The sequence below is a fragment of the Orycteropus afer genome, unplaced genomic scaffold, assembly GCF_000298275.1.
Source record: "Orycteropus afer afer isolate SDZICR_OR568_19922 unplaced genomic scaffold, OryAfe1.0 scaffold00106, whole genome shotgun sequence".
In the NCBI taxonomy this organism is placed as follows: Eukaryota; Metazoa; Chordata; class Mammalia; order Tubulidentata; family Orycteropodidae; genus Orycteropus; species Orycteropus afer.
In genome coordinates this window covers 4,748,067-4,763,896 of record NW_006921693.1, presented here as the reverse complement: position 1 = coordinate 4,763,896, position 15,830 = coordinate 4,748,067, and the positions used below count along the sequence as shown (strand labels likewise).

Genomic DNA, 15,830 nt, shown 5'->3' with positions numbered 1-15,830 from the left:
AGTGGGAGAACAATGGGGAACAAAATTCAAAATCATAAACAAACAAATAAACAAAAGACTAGATTAATGGTCTGATAGAGCCTGGTGAGACCCCCGAGACTCTGGCCCCTAGTTCCTCTTCAGGCCTGGAACTGAACTCACTCCCGTGGCTTCCAGCCAAACAATAGATAGGCACATGGGGTGAACATTTACATCAGGGAGATATACTCCTTGGAGAGATCAATCTTGGGAGAACAGAAGGGCAGCATTCATACAGGGAGACAGCTTGGGGGGTGGTGGGAGTGCTTGGGAGGGAAGGACACAGGGAAGAGGTAACCTCAGGGAGGAAGTGGGAAGAGAGCTGTTACATTGTGGGGAATTGCAGTCAATGTCATGAAACAAAATGGGTATGAACTGCTATGTGGAAAATTAATTTGCTCTGTAAACTTTTACCCAGATCACAATAAAAGTTTTTTTAAAAACGCAAAAAAATAACAGAAGTGCATTGCTTCAGGGTCCGGAGACGAGGCGTTGGAGCTCAGGGTGCTGACAGGCTGGGCCTCTCTGAAGGCTCTAGGGGAAGATGCTTTCTTTCTTCCTTTCTGGTCTCTCCCGGCTTCTGATGGTCCCAGGGGCTCCTTGTAGATGCTTCTTCATGTGGCTGTGTCTCCGTAACTATTCTCTTTTATGAAGACACGGCTCACACTGAATTTCCTCACCCGTCTGTTGTGTCGTGCTGCGGTGGCTTGCTTGTGTGTTGCTATGAGGCTGGGAGCTGTGCCACCAGTATTTCAAATGCCAGCAGGCTCACTCACAGGGGGCAGGTTTCAGGGGAGCTTCCAGATAGACTAGGAAGAAAGGCCTGGCAATCTATTTCCATAAATTAGTCAGTGGAAACCCTGTGGATCAGAACAGACTATTGTTCAGTATAGTGCAGGGCAGGAGCTCTGGTAGCATAGTGCCTAAGGCACTTGACTGCTAACCAGAAGGCTGGCAGTTCAAACCCACCAGCCACTTCTCAGAAGGAAGGTTGGGCAATCTACTTCCGTAGTGATACTGCCTCGGAAACCCAAGGAGGGATTGCTACAAGTCGGGTCTGACTCGGTGGCACGTAACAACAACATAGTGCCGGGTGATGAGCCGCCTAGGTTGGAAGGCACTCAAACTACTCAGGGCAGCCGGAAATGTTACCCTGCTGCTCAGGGCTCCAGATGCGAATGTTCCAGCGAACAAGACAGAAGCCACTGGGCTTTGAGGGCCCACCTGGGAAGTCTCAGAGCATCACTTTAATTGTACCCGACTGGATAAAGCATAAGCCTGCCCAGATTCAAGAGCCTCAGCATAGTGGGAAAAGTGTCAAAGAATTTGCAGCTATATTTTAAAAATTGCTACAATGGTCTTTTGTGCTCACTAGACAGGAATAACAAGGGAGCAGCCCTGGTATCTATGCCACTGCTCCCCTGTTTTCCCTCTGGGCTGGGGGACATCTATTTCCAGACTTTGGACCTCTCCTTTTCCTGACATCTATAAGGTCTCATGGAAGGAGAGTACCTCAGGGGAGCCTCTCCTGGGAAGCAAACTCAAAGGTCTTTGGAGCTAGGTTGCTGACATAAACATGAGGAGGCTGCTAACAGAAGTGTCAGACATTAGGGAGTGATGGGGACTGTGGTGAACCACACAGTGCATGCCTTCCTCCCCAAGGAATCGTTAACACTTTGCTGGCCAAACTGAACATGGCTGCAGACTGGGTTTGGACCCACGGGATCCTGGTGGGAGACTCCTGACACAAAATGAAAGAATTGGTGTCAGAAGTGGGTGGAAGCTGACAGGTCAAGGCCAGGGATTTTCAATCTCTGTTTTTTTTTCCTCTCTTGAAATAAGTGGAAGCCTTTTGTCAAACAAGATCTTTTGGTGGAAGCATGACACAGAATGGAGAGATATGGAGACCTCTGAGGAAGACTGGGGTGTGCTGGGGGACCAGCCAAAAACCCCACCTTGGCCTCCTGCTTATTCTTTGAAGTGCCACCACGAAGCCCTGGAGTTCCAAGAATCCAGTTTGAAAACCACTAGTTTATCCCCTTTATTCAGGAGGAAAGAAAGGAAGAAAGAATGGAAGGACAAAAAAGAAGGAAGGAAGAAAGAAAAGTAGAGAAGTGAGTTGCCTACATTCTCACCGTGAGCTAACAGCAGAGTCAGGATTCTAACCCAGGTCTTTTGTCTCAAGACCTGTACTTTTCCATTGGCAATGAAACTAACATCTCACATGTGTACAAAGCTTTGCGGCTGACAAAGCATTTCTCGCTCTGTGCTGCCTGTCCTCCAGCCCCCTCCCCAGGAGAAAGCAGGTGACTGGCCAGGTACCCAGTGGCTGGAGACTGAGCCAGTGGGAATGAAGAGAGCTCCAATCTGAGCAGTGGAGCAGGCTGGTCTTCGTCCAGGTGCTAGAAGAGAATCAAGGCAACAATGAATCAAGCACCAGTGGACGGCATATATATGGAGGTAACGTAGTATAACTATTGTGTAAAGTGTTAGTGAGCATTGGGTTGAACAAGACAACATGAAAATGTCTAGCACATGGTAGGAGTCCCGAGTGACATAAACGCGTAATGCGCCTGCTGCAAACTGAAAGGTTCCCAGTTTGAGTCCACCCAGAGGTGCAGAAAGGCCTGGTGATCTACTTCTGAGAAACAGCCACGGAGAACTCCAAGGTGCACATTTCTACCCTGACATGCAGGGGTCGCTAGGAATCACGAGTCGACTCTACGCCACTGGTTAGGAACTCAACAATGCTCTTTCCTGGCATTCACAATCATCTTAAATACTAATGTCTCAGCTAGCTATGTTCCTTAATTTTTTTTTTTTTTGGTCATTTATTTAGAATTTAGGTTCTGGGAACAATATGTACCCAGTGCATACTCACCGTGTGCCGCTGCGAAGCCTCATGTTCTCTGAAGCAGAGAGATGGAAACCTGTGAGCCCTGGCAGCTCTGAGAAAGTTCCTTGTGTTAACACATAAAACACTTGTTGTTGTTATGTGCCGTAGAGTTGGACTTGACTCATAGTGACCCCTCCCTGGGTTTCTGAGGCAGTATCACTACGGAAGTAGATTGCCCCATCTTCCTTCTGAGAGTGGCTGGTGGGTTTGAACCGCCAGCCTTCTGGTTAGCAGTCAAGTGCCTCAGGCACCACGCTACCAGAGCTCCTCATAAAAGGCTTAGAGCTTTCCTAATGCTGCTGCCAGGCACCCACCTGGGAATGAACGAAAACGGAATCAAGCCTGAGCTGATCAGCCCCACCTTGTGCAGTACAAGTTTCCCCACACTGTGCCAACACTGTATGAATTCCTGAGAAGTCTGATGCAAATACATTTTTCCCCCGTGCAATATGCATCGAGTATTCAGCCCCATGTTGCGTGGAAGCTTCGTAACACACACTCGTGCTCAAACGTACATGTGTGTACACACACACACACACACAGACCTGAACTCAGCTTTCAAGGATCTTACAGTCCTACTGGATGCAACCAGTTACTGTGCCGGGCTGCGGACTGAAAGGTTGGTGGTTGGAGTCCACCCAGGGGTGCCCTGGGCCAAAGGCCAGGCAATAATACTTCCGGAAATTCAGGCTTTGGAAACCCTGTGGAGCACAGTTCCACTCTGACACATGCAGGTTGCCAGTCAGAATAGACTCCAGGGTAACTGGTAACATTCTTACCAAGTTCCATTGTAAGTGCACCAAGGGAACACCAAGGGAATCATGTGGTCAAAAAATCAAAACAAACTCCCAAATCCCTTGCCAGCAAGTTGATTTGACTTAGTGATGCCACAGGACACACTAGAACCGCCCCATCAGGTTTCCTGGGCTGAAATCTTTACAGCAGCAGCCTGCCTCATCCTCTTCCCTGTGGAGTGACTGGTAGGTTCCAACTGCCAACACTTTAGCCAAGCACTCAACCACTGCACCACAAGGGCCCTGTTAAAGCAGTGGAGCCTTTAACCTGAAAAGAATTACTTCCTAATTAACATTCTATTTAATTACACAGTCATCACTAAGAATCCTCAGGGGACTGGTACCAAGCCCACAGCTGGTAACAAAACGAGAAGAATCTTGCTCAAGTCACTTATCTAAAATGGTGTAGTGTTTGCGTATAACCTGTGTACGTCCTTCCATATACGTTAAATCATCTCTGTGGTTGTTAGGTGCTATCCAGTTGGTTCTGACTCATAGCGACCTTAGGTACAACAGACCACCACTGTCTGTCAGTTTGTCCTACACATAACTGTGATGGTTTGCGTGTTGCTGTGAGGCTGGAGGCTATGCCACCAGTGTTTCAAATTCCAGGAGGGTCACCCATGGTAGACAGGATTCAGAGGAGCTTCCAGACTAAGACAGACTGGGAAGAAGGATGGAGCCATCCACTTCTGAAAAAACTGGCCACTGAAAACCTTTTAAGTAGCCTCACGTTCCCTCCCTCTCAGCCTTTGAGGAATCACTTTCGCAGCTTCATTGCTTTGCAGGAGGCATTTCTCTTCCATACCAGCTTGGTTGAATCCCCCAGTGAGAATCCCCAGGACGGGGAGTAACCGTAAATCTGGATTTTCATAGTAAAGATCTTTTACAATTCTAGCACATGGCAAATCTTTAATAAGTATCTGTTGTCTGAATGAATACAGAGCAAAACCAAGGCATGCCTGCACCCGAAAATCTCTCACATCTGTGCATGCATGTCTAAATCAAAAGTACTTCTCATGTATTTTTACCTATTTGTTTTCGTAAGAACCTGGTTGTGCTACTTAAGGTTGTGTGTCAACTTGGCCGGGCCTGGTTTTAAGTGGCTGGGCAGCTGGTTGTAGTTATTCCCCAGGATGAGACAGGCAATCATCTCCATGATGCAGTCTGCTTCCAGTATATAAACAGCAGCTCTGGGAATGGTCTGCAGCTTTTTGGCAACCTTGGACCTTACATGTAGCCGTCTTCATTTAGCAGCCTGCCATGCTTCCCGCCAATCTTGGAATTGTCTCTGGACTTGAACTAGTAGCCTGCCTTGTCGTGTGTGACGTTGGGACTGTGCCATTTTATTTGTCAACCTTGGGCTTGTTAGCCTCAGCAGCCAGCAGCTGCCTGAGTGAAGAGATGCCCCTAGCTCCAGTGGCCGGGAGTAAGAGGCAGAGTGGCCCAAGGTCAAGGGGCATTTACCCAGCCCCTAGAGCTAGCACTTTGAACTTGGACTTCTAGCCTCCAAAACAGTAAGAGTAACTCCTGTTAAAGCTATCCACCCGTGGTATTTCTGTTAGAACAGCATGAAGTAACCAAAACACTTGTGGAGGAGGAAAAAAAATAAAAAGCCAAACTCACTGCCATTGAGTCAATTTTGATTTATAGTGACCCCTTTTGGTTTCCAGGGCAGTAAATCTTTACAGAAGTAAAGCCCAGTTTTCCTTCCACAGACTGGCTGGTGGGTTTGAACCTCCAACTTTCTGGTTAGCAGTCAAATGCCTTAGGCACTACACCACCAGAGCTCCTTTATGGAGGAGGAAAGGTGGGCTTTTATTATGTCCCTTTCACAGGTGAGAAAACCGGGGTGAATAAAGAAGAATGGGCTTCCTCAAGTCAGTATCTAAAAAGCCTGATGTGAGTTCAGGCTCTGCCAGCAGGGAAAGCCCAGCCATGAAATCAAGACAGTCTTAGGGGAAACTGAGCACCTTCCCAAGCCTGGTTACCTTGTCCCTCGGCTGATGAGCTGCGGCTCTGACAAACTGAACGTGCCCAATCTTCCAGGTGTCCAAGATGGGCCCCAAAAGTTTCAGCCCTCTTTTCTCCAATAACCCGTATATCCAGTTGCCTCCCAGGGCTGGACATCACCTCTGAAATTTGGGCCCTACCCCCCAGCCCTCTGCCTCTGCCCCTCTGTCCCTCTGCCTGGCCCCCTTCCCTGGCTCTCATCTGGGCTTTACCTGTGGGTGACCCTCTGCTATTGAGTAGATTAATTCCTAACTAAACACCTCCTTTGTAACAGTCACTGTGCAGTGACTGCTGTCTGGGGACACAGTGAAGGGGCCAGAAGACAGAGCTGGAGTCAAGGACTCCGTCAGCAGCCGGGAGGACTTTAAAATCTGACTTCAAGTGCTGAGGAAAGCCTCTGCAGGACATGGAGGAGGTGCTCCAAAGGATGAATAAGAAGTTGGCAGCGGGAGGAGAGGGAATTCCGGAGACAGGGAGCAGTACAGGCAGAAATTCAGAGGTGGGAACTGACACGAGTTCGGGGCCCTGTTAGGTGCTGTCATGGGTAAGGTAGAGGCGAGGAGACAAAAAAGGTAAGGCTGGGAAGGGAAGGGGGGGCAGCATCTGGGGAAGAAGGGCCTACTTCTTACAGGGTGGTGTTTAGAGATTATCTGAGGGCCCCTGCTATGTCCTGTGGCCTGATGTGACCAAGTTCAAGCTTTATAAGAATTACTCTGCCAGCTGTATGAACAGTGGAGTGGGAAGATAAAGGGCATATGTTCATATCTCCACCACCTAGAAGGAGCTCTAGCACACAGTGAATGCTCAGTGTTTGTGGAAGGAATGAATGAATGACCCCATCAGGAGCTTACTGCAGAAATCTAGGCAAAGGTCCCGAACTCAGATCAAGAGAGTGGGAGAGGAGGATGGACATGTGAAAGGTATAGGGTTTGTATCAGTCAGGGTCCCACGAGAAGATGGAGTCCAGGCCCAAGTTCAACAGAAAGAATTTAATGGAGGTAACTAATTACATGGGGTCTCCATAAATCGGAGTCAACTTGACAGCACCCAACACCAAGTGACAAAGGCATGGGGCAGTGGTGGCTGAGTAGTAGATTTCGTGCTTTCCATGCAAAACCCGGGTTTGATTGCTGGCCAATGAACCTCATACTCAGGCCCCACCCGTCTGTCAGAGGTGGCTTGTGTGCTGCTAAGATGCCTGGACGGGTTTCAGCAGCGCTTCCACACTAAGACAGACTAGAAAGAAAGGTCTGGCTATCTGCTTCTGAAACAGCCAATGAAAACTCTGTGCATCCAACAGGTGAGTCTGCAGCCCATCATAGGGGTGGCCCAGGACCCAGCAGCATCTTGTTGTGTTGTGCATGGGGTCTCCAGGAGACAGGTGCAACTGGAGGGCAGCTAACACCACCACCACTTACTAACTACTGGACCAATTTCCAGTGACTGCTGACCAAAAGGTCTGAGGTTCAAATCCACCAGCAGCTCTGTGGGAGAAAAGACCTGGCCATGTGCTCCCATAGAGGTTACAGCCTAGGAAACCCAACGGAGCAGCTCTGCTACGTCACACGGGGTTAATGAAGTATCTGTAAGTGTTTGGAGCAGAGTCTGGCAAAAAGTGGGACTCAACTGATGTTAAGTATTGTTATCATGTTGTTGTTGTTATGTGCTATTGAGTCAGCCCTGACTCACAGCCACCCCTCCCTGGCTGTCCGTGGCAGTATCACTACGAAAGTACATTGCCCAACTTTCCTTCCTAGGAGTGGCTGGTGGGTTTGAACCACCAGCCTTCTGGTTAGCAGTCAAGTGCCTTAGGCACTATTATTATTGGATTTCCATTTTCTAATTCCCATTCTCTAACTTCAGTAGATGCTTAATTAGTGGCTGCTGAATGAATGAATAATTAATATGGAAAGGGATTTATCCTTGGGGTTCGACCTGGTTTTAGGAAATTAAGTAGTTACCTGAAGTGCAAGGATTCTGGTAATAGCTATCTGGGTTCAGTGTCCAGGGACTGCAAACTGACCTAGTTCTGTTAAGAAAGAGAAACGAGATTCCAAGCTCCTTTCTTGGAGTTTTCTGCTGGCTCTGACACATACGTGGTGCTCAATGACATCAAGGATACACATACACGGTCTGGAAGGGTTGCCCACGCACAGACAGCCCGGGGCCTTGGCCAGAAGGACTCCCACCCACTCCGGGGCCGGGAGTGGCACCCAGGCCCGAGACCCAGAGGCGCGTGTGGAGGCCGGGAGGGGGCAGGAATCCGGCGGCGGCCACGTGTGCCCCTTCCGCCCGCTCCCCACATCCTTTGTTTCCCACCGGGTCTGGCTCAGGAAGCTCTTTCTGCGAGTCACCGCGAAGGGGCGGCCGGGGAGCGGGGAGAAGCTATTTCCGTGCAATCCGGGCGGGAGGCAGGCGCGGGAGGGGCGTGGAGGTGGAGGCAGCGCAGAAGGCCCAGTGTTTGCTTTTATTTCATCCAACAGAAGGTTCTATTTGTGGAAGCGAACAGACGCTAGGGATTAGAGCTGGGAGGGGGCAGGAAAAGGAAAAAAAAAAAAAAAAGCCACATCCACTACCACGCACAGGTCTTCCCCGGAACTACCGAGTGGGGGTGAATGACTGATTCTGGAATTCATCACCTTCCCCAGCCCGCCCCTCGGGCTGCAGCCGGGCGTTGGCGGCGCCCACAACTCCAACCGGAGCTCCCGAGGCGCCGGGCAATGGGGGTATCCCCGGGGCTAAAAGGTAACCACCGGGTTGCAAGAGCGGCGGGTGCAGGAAACTGTGGTGCGCGCACCCTCCCACCGAGCCCGGGGACTCGAGCGCGCGCCTCGCGCCTCAGCCCATTGTGCTCAGTGTGAATGGGGAGCGCGCACCAATCAGCGGCCGCTTCGCCCCCCGCGCCCCGTCCCGCCCCGCCCGCCCACTTCCTCGGGACCTTGACGTCACGGGGACGTTTCCTCGGCTCTCCTCGGCTCGCAGCGCAAGCCGGCAGCCTGCCGAGGGCGCGCGCCACCTTCAGGCCAGCCCAGCCCGGGGGGCGTGTGCGCGCGCCCAAGCCGGCCCGGACGCACCACCTGCGCCCGAGCGCGCTGCCCAGAGCATCCCGGTTCCCCATCCCCCGCGCCCGCCCTGCTCCACCCGCGAGCTCCCCCCTCCGCCCCGGTGACTGCTCGCCGGGCGGCAGAGCCGGAGTCGTCGCAGCCACCTCATTGCACAACCTGGCTTCCCAACTGTTTACACAGCCCGGCCTGTGTGTGTGTATACAGCGTGAGTCACTGGGAGGCGGAGGAGGTGGAGGAAAAGGAGAAGGAGGCGTGCACTGGCCGGGGTCGGTGCGGCGACACACTCACTCACACTCAGTCACTCTCTCCGAGCGCGTCGCGCTCGCTCACACGCCCAGAGCCCAGGAGCGCGCAGGACCCCGAGCGCCGCGGAAAAGTTGCTCTGGCTTTGGCTTCGAGACTTCTTGCTTTGGGACGTGCACTGGATCCGAGGCTCATTCAATCCCGCAGAATCCTGCCCTCGCAGCTCGGGACCCCGGGAGCTTCAGCCGCCGCCTCCGTCTCCGGGACTGTCGGCAGCCGCGGCAACAATAGCGGCGGCCGCCCTCGGGCAGGCGTCCCGAGTCGGTGCCCGTGGGACTCCGGGGACCCGAACTGGCCTCCGGCCCCGGGGCGCGCGGCCAGCGCGGTCCCCGTGTGCAGCGCGAGCGCCCGAGGGCGACTCCTGCTGTGCCCCCCGTGGGGGTCGAGCCGAGCCTGGGCTGCAGACTCTCGCGCGCGGGCTGGAAGAAGTCGCAGCGCCGGCGCTGAGCCCGCAGCGCTTTCCCGCGCGGGTTCCCGAACGCACGAAGCCCTCGCCGCCACAGCCCGGGACGGGATGCGGACCGGCCCGGTGCGCTCCGCCACGAGCGGCGCCGCGCAGCCCCGCGGCCGGGCCCTGCTGCTCTCGGCCTCTCGGGGCGCCCCGGCCAAACGCCTGCTGGATGCGGACGACGCGGCCGCCGTGGCGGCCAAGTGCCCGCGCCTCTCCGAGTGCTCGAGTCCCCCGGACTACCTCAGCCCCCCCGGCTCGCCCTGCAGCCCGCAGCCCCCGCCCGCCGCTCCGGGAGCCGGCGGCGGCTCTGGGAGCGCGCCGGGGCCCTGCCGCATCGCCGACTACCTGCTGCTGCCCCTGGCGGAGCGCGAGCATGTGTCCCGGGCGCTATGCATCCACACGGGCCGCGAACTGCGCTGCAAGGTAGGCGGCTGGGGACCAGGACCCGGTGGAGGTCTGGGGACTTGAGGCGGGTGGAGGGGCTCTGGGCGCCCCAAGTACCACAGACGCTTGGGACTGGGCGAGTAAGTGGGTCGAGTCCTGGAAGGCGGCATTTGACCGGGTCACCTTTGGGGAGATTGAGGGGTCGTGGTATCGCGGGGGCTCGGCGGCGAAGAGGAAGTGCAGTCCTCAACCGCTTCCTCTCTGTATTCCTTTCCGTGGCGTCCAGCGGGGCGCAGGGCGTTCCATATAAATTGCGGAATTGAAATGGATTCCAGGGCTGCACCATTCCCCTTCCCTCAGTGCCCTGCCGTCCCGCCCCGCGTCCTGGAAAAAGGCCTGCCGAGGGTGTCTCCGTGGGCTCGGAATAGCTGGCGGCACCCTGGCAGGGGTTTCAGGCGCCCGGGCGCAGCCGAGGGTGGTAAAGGAGTGGAAAGACTGCGTCGGGCTCCTGTCGGAGATTCCGGCCTGACCCGCGCCGGGGCGAGAACATCGCCAAACCCTCCCCGCCCTCCTAAGGGCGCAGTCTGAGTGGGTCTTAGAGCCAAGGCGGGGCTGAGCTGCCCGGGGTAGGAAAGTTGGAAAGCCCACACGGGCAGGGAACCCTCGCTTCCATTCACTTCTTTATTTCCCGGCCGAGATTTACTTTTGAACCTAAGGGATCCCCATTCCGGAGCAGGAGGTTTTTCAGGTAGAAACCGCGTCCCCGCTTCTTTCACCACCGCCCTTGGACACAGGGCCTTCTCGCTGCCCGCTCTTGGCGAGTCTGGCACTCCCCCCTCCCCAACAGGGACTCCTGACAGCCCTCGGGCCGATCATTTCACCCCAAGGAGGGAGTCACCCCCTAGTTAAAAGTCGCTCTAGGTTTTCTTTAACTCACCTGACTTCCCCCAGTCCCTGGGCTTGCTGCTGCCACCTAACGTCTGAGCAGAATGAAACTTCAAATGCCCGATCAAGGCTGGTTTAAAGGGAAAAAAAATCTTTCTCTCTCAGTAGCTGAGGTTCAGAGGTGTTTTGGGAGGGGTCGGTGTGTTGGGTCTGGGGTGGGGCGAGGGGAGGGGGCGTCGGAGGGATTTTCTGGCTGGTGCCGGAGCCGGGCCTCCGAGGTGGGGTGGGTCTAGCCATTGTGAAACTCCTTCCAGCTCCTCTGTTCAGATAATAGCTGAATCCAGATGGTGACAGCCCGTGTGTCACCGTTTCCAGTTGAGTCTAGATTATGAGTAACTGGACTAAACAAAAGGGCCTTAAAGAGCCCAGCGGGCTTCTTAGAAGAGATTACCCATTTCCTGTGGAGTGGGGGTGGGGTGAGGAATAAACAAACAAACAGAAAAAGAAAGAAGATATCCCCACCACTCACAGGATGTGTAGCCCTGCTGTGAGAAGCTAACTTTGGCTTCCACGGAGTCAGACTGCGGGCAGCTTGCTTAAGGCCTTCGTGTCACAGGCTCCCCTCTTCCTCCAAGTCATCCATTCCTCCTGACTGATGACAAAGCTTGGTGTTCTCCGGCCCCTGCTTCCCCGTGGAGGCTGCAGTGTCAACACCATTTCAGTGGCCTTTGTGGTGTGCACTCTGGGTCTGCCGCAGGCACAGTGCATTTCCAGGGACAGATTTGAGCTGTGAGGCTCCCAGGGGGTGCCTTCCAGCAGCCACCAACATCGCCTGCAAACAAGGAAGGGACACAGAGGATGGGGGTCTGTGGGGCTTGCTCTCAGGAACTGGTGTCCCACAGAAGCAGGGAACATACGGAGATGACAGTTTTTTCTCAGCATCCCTATGAAGAGGGAACCCCTCGGACGTTTGCTAGTCAACAGGCTTTTAAAGATGTTAGGGGCAGCTGGGAGACCCTGTGTGGTGCAGTTAACGTGCTTGGCTGCTAATTGAAAGGTTGAAGGTTCAAGCGCCTTGAAAGAAAGGCCTGGTGATCCACTTAGAAAAATCACAGAAAACACTATGGCGCACAGTGCTACTTTGACACACATAGAGTTGCCTGGAGTTGGGATCAGCTTGACAGCAGCTCCTGGTGCCACATAGGGTGGGGTGGCAAAGAGAAAGGTACATGAATGGGGTCTTCCTGTAGTCAACTGAAGCCCAAAGATTGGGAACCTCAGCTCAGCCCTGGATTTGGGGGGCAACGCCTGCTTTTCCAGCTCCTAACCAAGCCTCCCTCTCTCTGCAGGTGTTTCCCATTAAACACTACCAGGACAGAATCCGGCCTTACATCCAGCTGCCGTCACACAGACACATCACCGGCATCGTGGAAGTGATCCTTGGGGACACCAAAGCCTATGTCTTCTTTGAGAAGGACTTTGGGGACATGCACTCGTATGTGCGAAGCCGGAAGAGGTTGCGGGAAGAGGAGGCTGCCCGGCTCTTCAAGCAGATTGTCTCTGCCGTTGCCCACTGCCACCAGTCGGCCATTGTGTTGGGGGATCTGAAACTTAGGAAATTCGTCTTCTCCACGGAGGAGAGGTGAGCGGCGGTTGCAGTGCCTCCTGTGCCCTTACGGAGCGGTGACGCAGGTGCAGGTTGAGCCAGTTAGGGGCGATGTGTTGGTTCAAAACAAAGCCGAGGGCTGAGTTTAGAAGTCCTGCTCTGGAGGAATCGTGGCCAAGGTTGGTTTATCCTGTGTTCTCTTGACTGTGGGCCTGAGGACACCTTGGTGCTTCTGCAGGATGCCACGTGGTGGCAGGTTGTCTTCCCCCTTCTGTGCCCTGAATCAGGGTCCTTCCACACGGTTACCAGAAAGGCCAGGTTCTCTGGGGTGCAAACGTCAACCCAGCCCGCATTAATATTGACTCCTACAGGAAGCGTTCAGCTTTTGCTTATGCTGTGTTTTTGTTTGCTGGATTGTTTTTTTGGTACCTAGAAGGCGTCACAGAGTTAGATTAACCTGTTGTCTTTGCAGAATCTCACCCTCCTCCCCACTCTGCATCCCTATTCTGTCTCAGACTTGGTCCCTGTGCCTTTCTTCACACCCCCTGGTGGCTTTTTAGACATCTTATTTGACTCCATCTTCAGAAAATAGCCACATTGAATAATAAATGGAAATTGGCTGGGGTTGATCGCTAAATACAGATCACAGCTTATGTCATAAAGGATGAGATGAGCTTGAGAAGAGAATGATGACACAGTGAGTGAGACTCAGAGTTGAGGTTTCAGATTCTTAAGAGAATTCAGGAAGCCACAGCACATAGGCCTGACCTGGTTTTCAGAGATGGGCCACATCCTGGTGGAAAGATTACACGTGATAACACTGTCTGATAACACTGGGGAGCAGTGGAGGCGGCTGTGAGTTGTTTGTTTGTTCCGGCAAGTCACACAGGGCTTAACCTACCTGTGCTTTTTTGCCTTTTTTTTTTTTTTAAACCTTTAAACCCAAGGTCATAGGAAAAGATATAGAGTTAAGTTGCTATAGAGCCTGACTTTGTATCTGACCTTGCAAGATTGATTGGAACATACTTATTAGCAAAGAAAGGCCAGCTGTTTGCAATGAAGAAGTTTCCAATTCCTGGCACATGCTTCTTTGACATGGTGATGCATTTTCTGAAACATGCCTTACACACCGGCTGGCTAGCTTTTGAAATCTGCATTGCACAGGCCAATGTCATGGGCATGGAGTTTGGCAAGCCGAGGGTTAAGCAATGGCAGGCTGACGCTAGTCGGGTAACAAGCACAGGTGCAGAGTTTTAGTACTACAGCAGCCAATCAGGGCAGACGGTGTGGGTTGAGTCATATTTTCCGTTTACAGAACTAATGGGTATTTTACATAACGACGGGGAGGTCATGCCGAGGACATACTGAAGTTAGCACATGTGGACTACACTCCAGGGAACACGACGGCAGGAAGGAGAAAAAAAAACCAAACCCAGACCTTGAGAGGAAAAGGAATCGACCATCAGCCAGTACCACGTGTTTACATTTAACTTCACAGGGCCTTACAGAAACTGGGCTGTTTGGGAGAAGCAGGGAGGGGCAGGCTGCCACTGGAGATTAGAAGTTCCCCACCTAGCTTTTGGGGGATCTGGGAGACTTGGGTGGCTTGATGTGAATAAAGAAGTACCTGCAGTTTTATAAAAGAGCCTTTGATGGAAAGTTTTTCAGACATTGGCTGCTCCCTGTACAGACAGATGAACCGTGCTCATGTGTTGGTATGGTGTCTTGGGGTGGGTGTGCACATACAGGAGCTGGAGTTTGGGGCGCCCTGCTTCTCCATCAGACCGAGCATTTTTTGCAGTTAAGCACTCCAATAAATGCAATGAACATTCCTTGCAACTTTCCCATCATAATGATCCTAGTTAGCCATCAGGGCCCCGGTGGACAAAGTTCCCTCTGTGTGTATATGTGGATGAGAGCAGCAGTTCTGACAGCCTGTGGCAGTGACGGTGACTTTGGGCTCTGTGTGGGATGCACGGTGTGGCTATAGGATCTACAGGCATAAGATACACTCCTCTTCCCCGATAGCTTTTGCAGACAATGTCAGCATTCCCTGGTTCTGCCATGGGAGCATGGCGAATTTTGTCACTCCTGTTGTTGTTATGTGCTGTCGAGTCAGACTCGACTCATAGCGACCCCTCCTTGGGTTTCTAAGTCAGTGTCACTACGGAAGTAGGATTGCCCAACCTTCCTTCCGAGGAGTGGCTGGTGGGTTTGAACCACCAGCCTTCTGGTTAGCACTGCGCTACCAGAGCTCCCTGTGTCACCCCTATCTCTTAGAAACTCCAGCATCATGAATGGTATTTGAGGCTCTATACCATCCCCTCTACCCCAGGCTTGCCCCTGGTATTTTCAAATGCTATTGCAGTGTGCCTTGTTTTGTGAAACCGCAAGTCCTGGGTAGTTGTGGGGCACAGCTTACTGATGAAGGAGTAATGGCACTTCCTGGGCCCTAGCTATTAGTGCCTGTGGGTGCCGTGATCGGGAAGCCTTGTTTTTCATAGCAGCTGGTCTGGAAGTGCTGGTTTGCTTGCTCAATCACTCGCTCTCTGTCTCTCTCAGAACCCAGCTCAGATTGGAAAGCCTAGAAGACACCCACATCATCAAGGGGGAGGACGATGCTCTGTCAGACAAACATGGCTGCCCCGCCTACGTGAGCCCTGAGATCCTGAACACGACCGGGACCTACTCGGGAAAGGCGGCGGACGTTTGGAGCCTCGGGGTGATGCTCTACACCCTTCTGGTCGGACGATACCCCTTCCATGACTCAGACCCCAGTGCCCTGTTCTCCAAAATCCGACGCGGGCAGTTCTGCATTCCCGACCACATTTCCCCCAAAGCCAGGTGCCTCATCCGCAGCCTTCTGAGACGAGAGCCTTCGGAGAGACTTGCTGCCCCTGAGATCCTGCTCCATCCCTGGTTTGAGTCTGTCTTGGAACCTGGCTATGTCGACTCGGAAATAGGAACTTCAGACCAGATTGTCCCGGAATGCCAGGAGGACAGTGACATTAGTTCCTTCTTCTGCTAATCCCCAAACCTCAGAAACCTCATGATTCTCACACATGGCATTTCCATTTCTAAAGGTGGACCGACCTCCCGACGTGGTGCCATCCGATCAGGACTGCGTCAGGGATGGTGCCGCTGAGCTCAACGTGGTGCCTCGCCTTGTTTGTTGTGACGAGTGACTTCATCGATTTGAGCAGAGACACTCTTTGGCTGTCCTGAAAAGTTGTTTCCTTTCTTAGCAAACCCTCACAGAGACCCTTTGGTCAAATTTGGGTTCCGTGTCTTTTGTAGGTGGTAGAGTATGGACATCCTACAACGTGAGGTCATTGTAGCCAACTTGAACGTTCAAAAGGGTGAGGAGGTGAACTGCACAGTGGCATTTGGGGCAGTAAGCATATTTTACAGGGTG

The 15,830-nt window shown here is 53.0% G+C and overlaps 1 protein-coding gene across 1 annotated transcript; it reads left to right on the top strand.

Moving 5' to 3' along the window:
• The first annotated feature begins 9,603 nt into the window (after window positions 1–9,603).
• Window positions 9,604–15,443, top strand: TRIB1 (tribbles pseudokinase 1). The gene is made up of 3 exons (XM_007943400.1): window positions 9,604–9,963; window positions 12,159–12,451; window positions 14,978–15,443. Exons 1-3 carry the CDS (start codon window positions 9,604–9,606, stop codon window positions 15,441–15,443), a joined length of 1,119 nt encoding a protein of 372 aa, XP_007941591.1.
• The last annotated feature ends 387 nt before the right edge of the window (window positions 15,444–15,830 follow it).

What these genes read in the sequence shown, in the direction of transcription:
- TRIB1 (XM_007943400.1), top strand. Translation starts at nt 9,604, where the DNA reads ATGCGGACCGGCCCGGTGCGCTCCGCCACGAGCGGCGCCGCGCAGCCC. An exon ending in GCCGCGAACTGCGCTGCAAG is followed by an intron (nt 9,964 to 12,158) that starts GTAGGCGGCTGG and finishes CTCTCTCTGCAG; the next exon opens with GTGTTTCCCATTAAACACTA. An exon ending in GTCTTCTCCACGGAGGAGAG is followed by an intron (nt 12,452 to 14,977) that starts GTGAGCGGCGGT and finishes TGTCTCTCTCAG; the next exon opens with AACCCAGCTCAGATTGGAAA.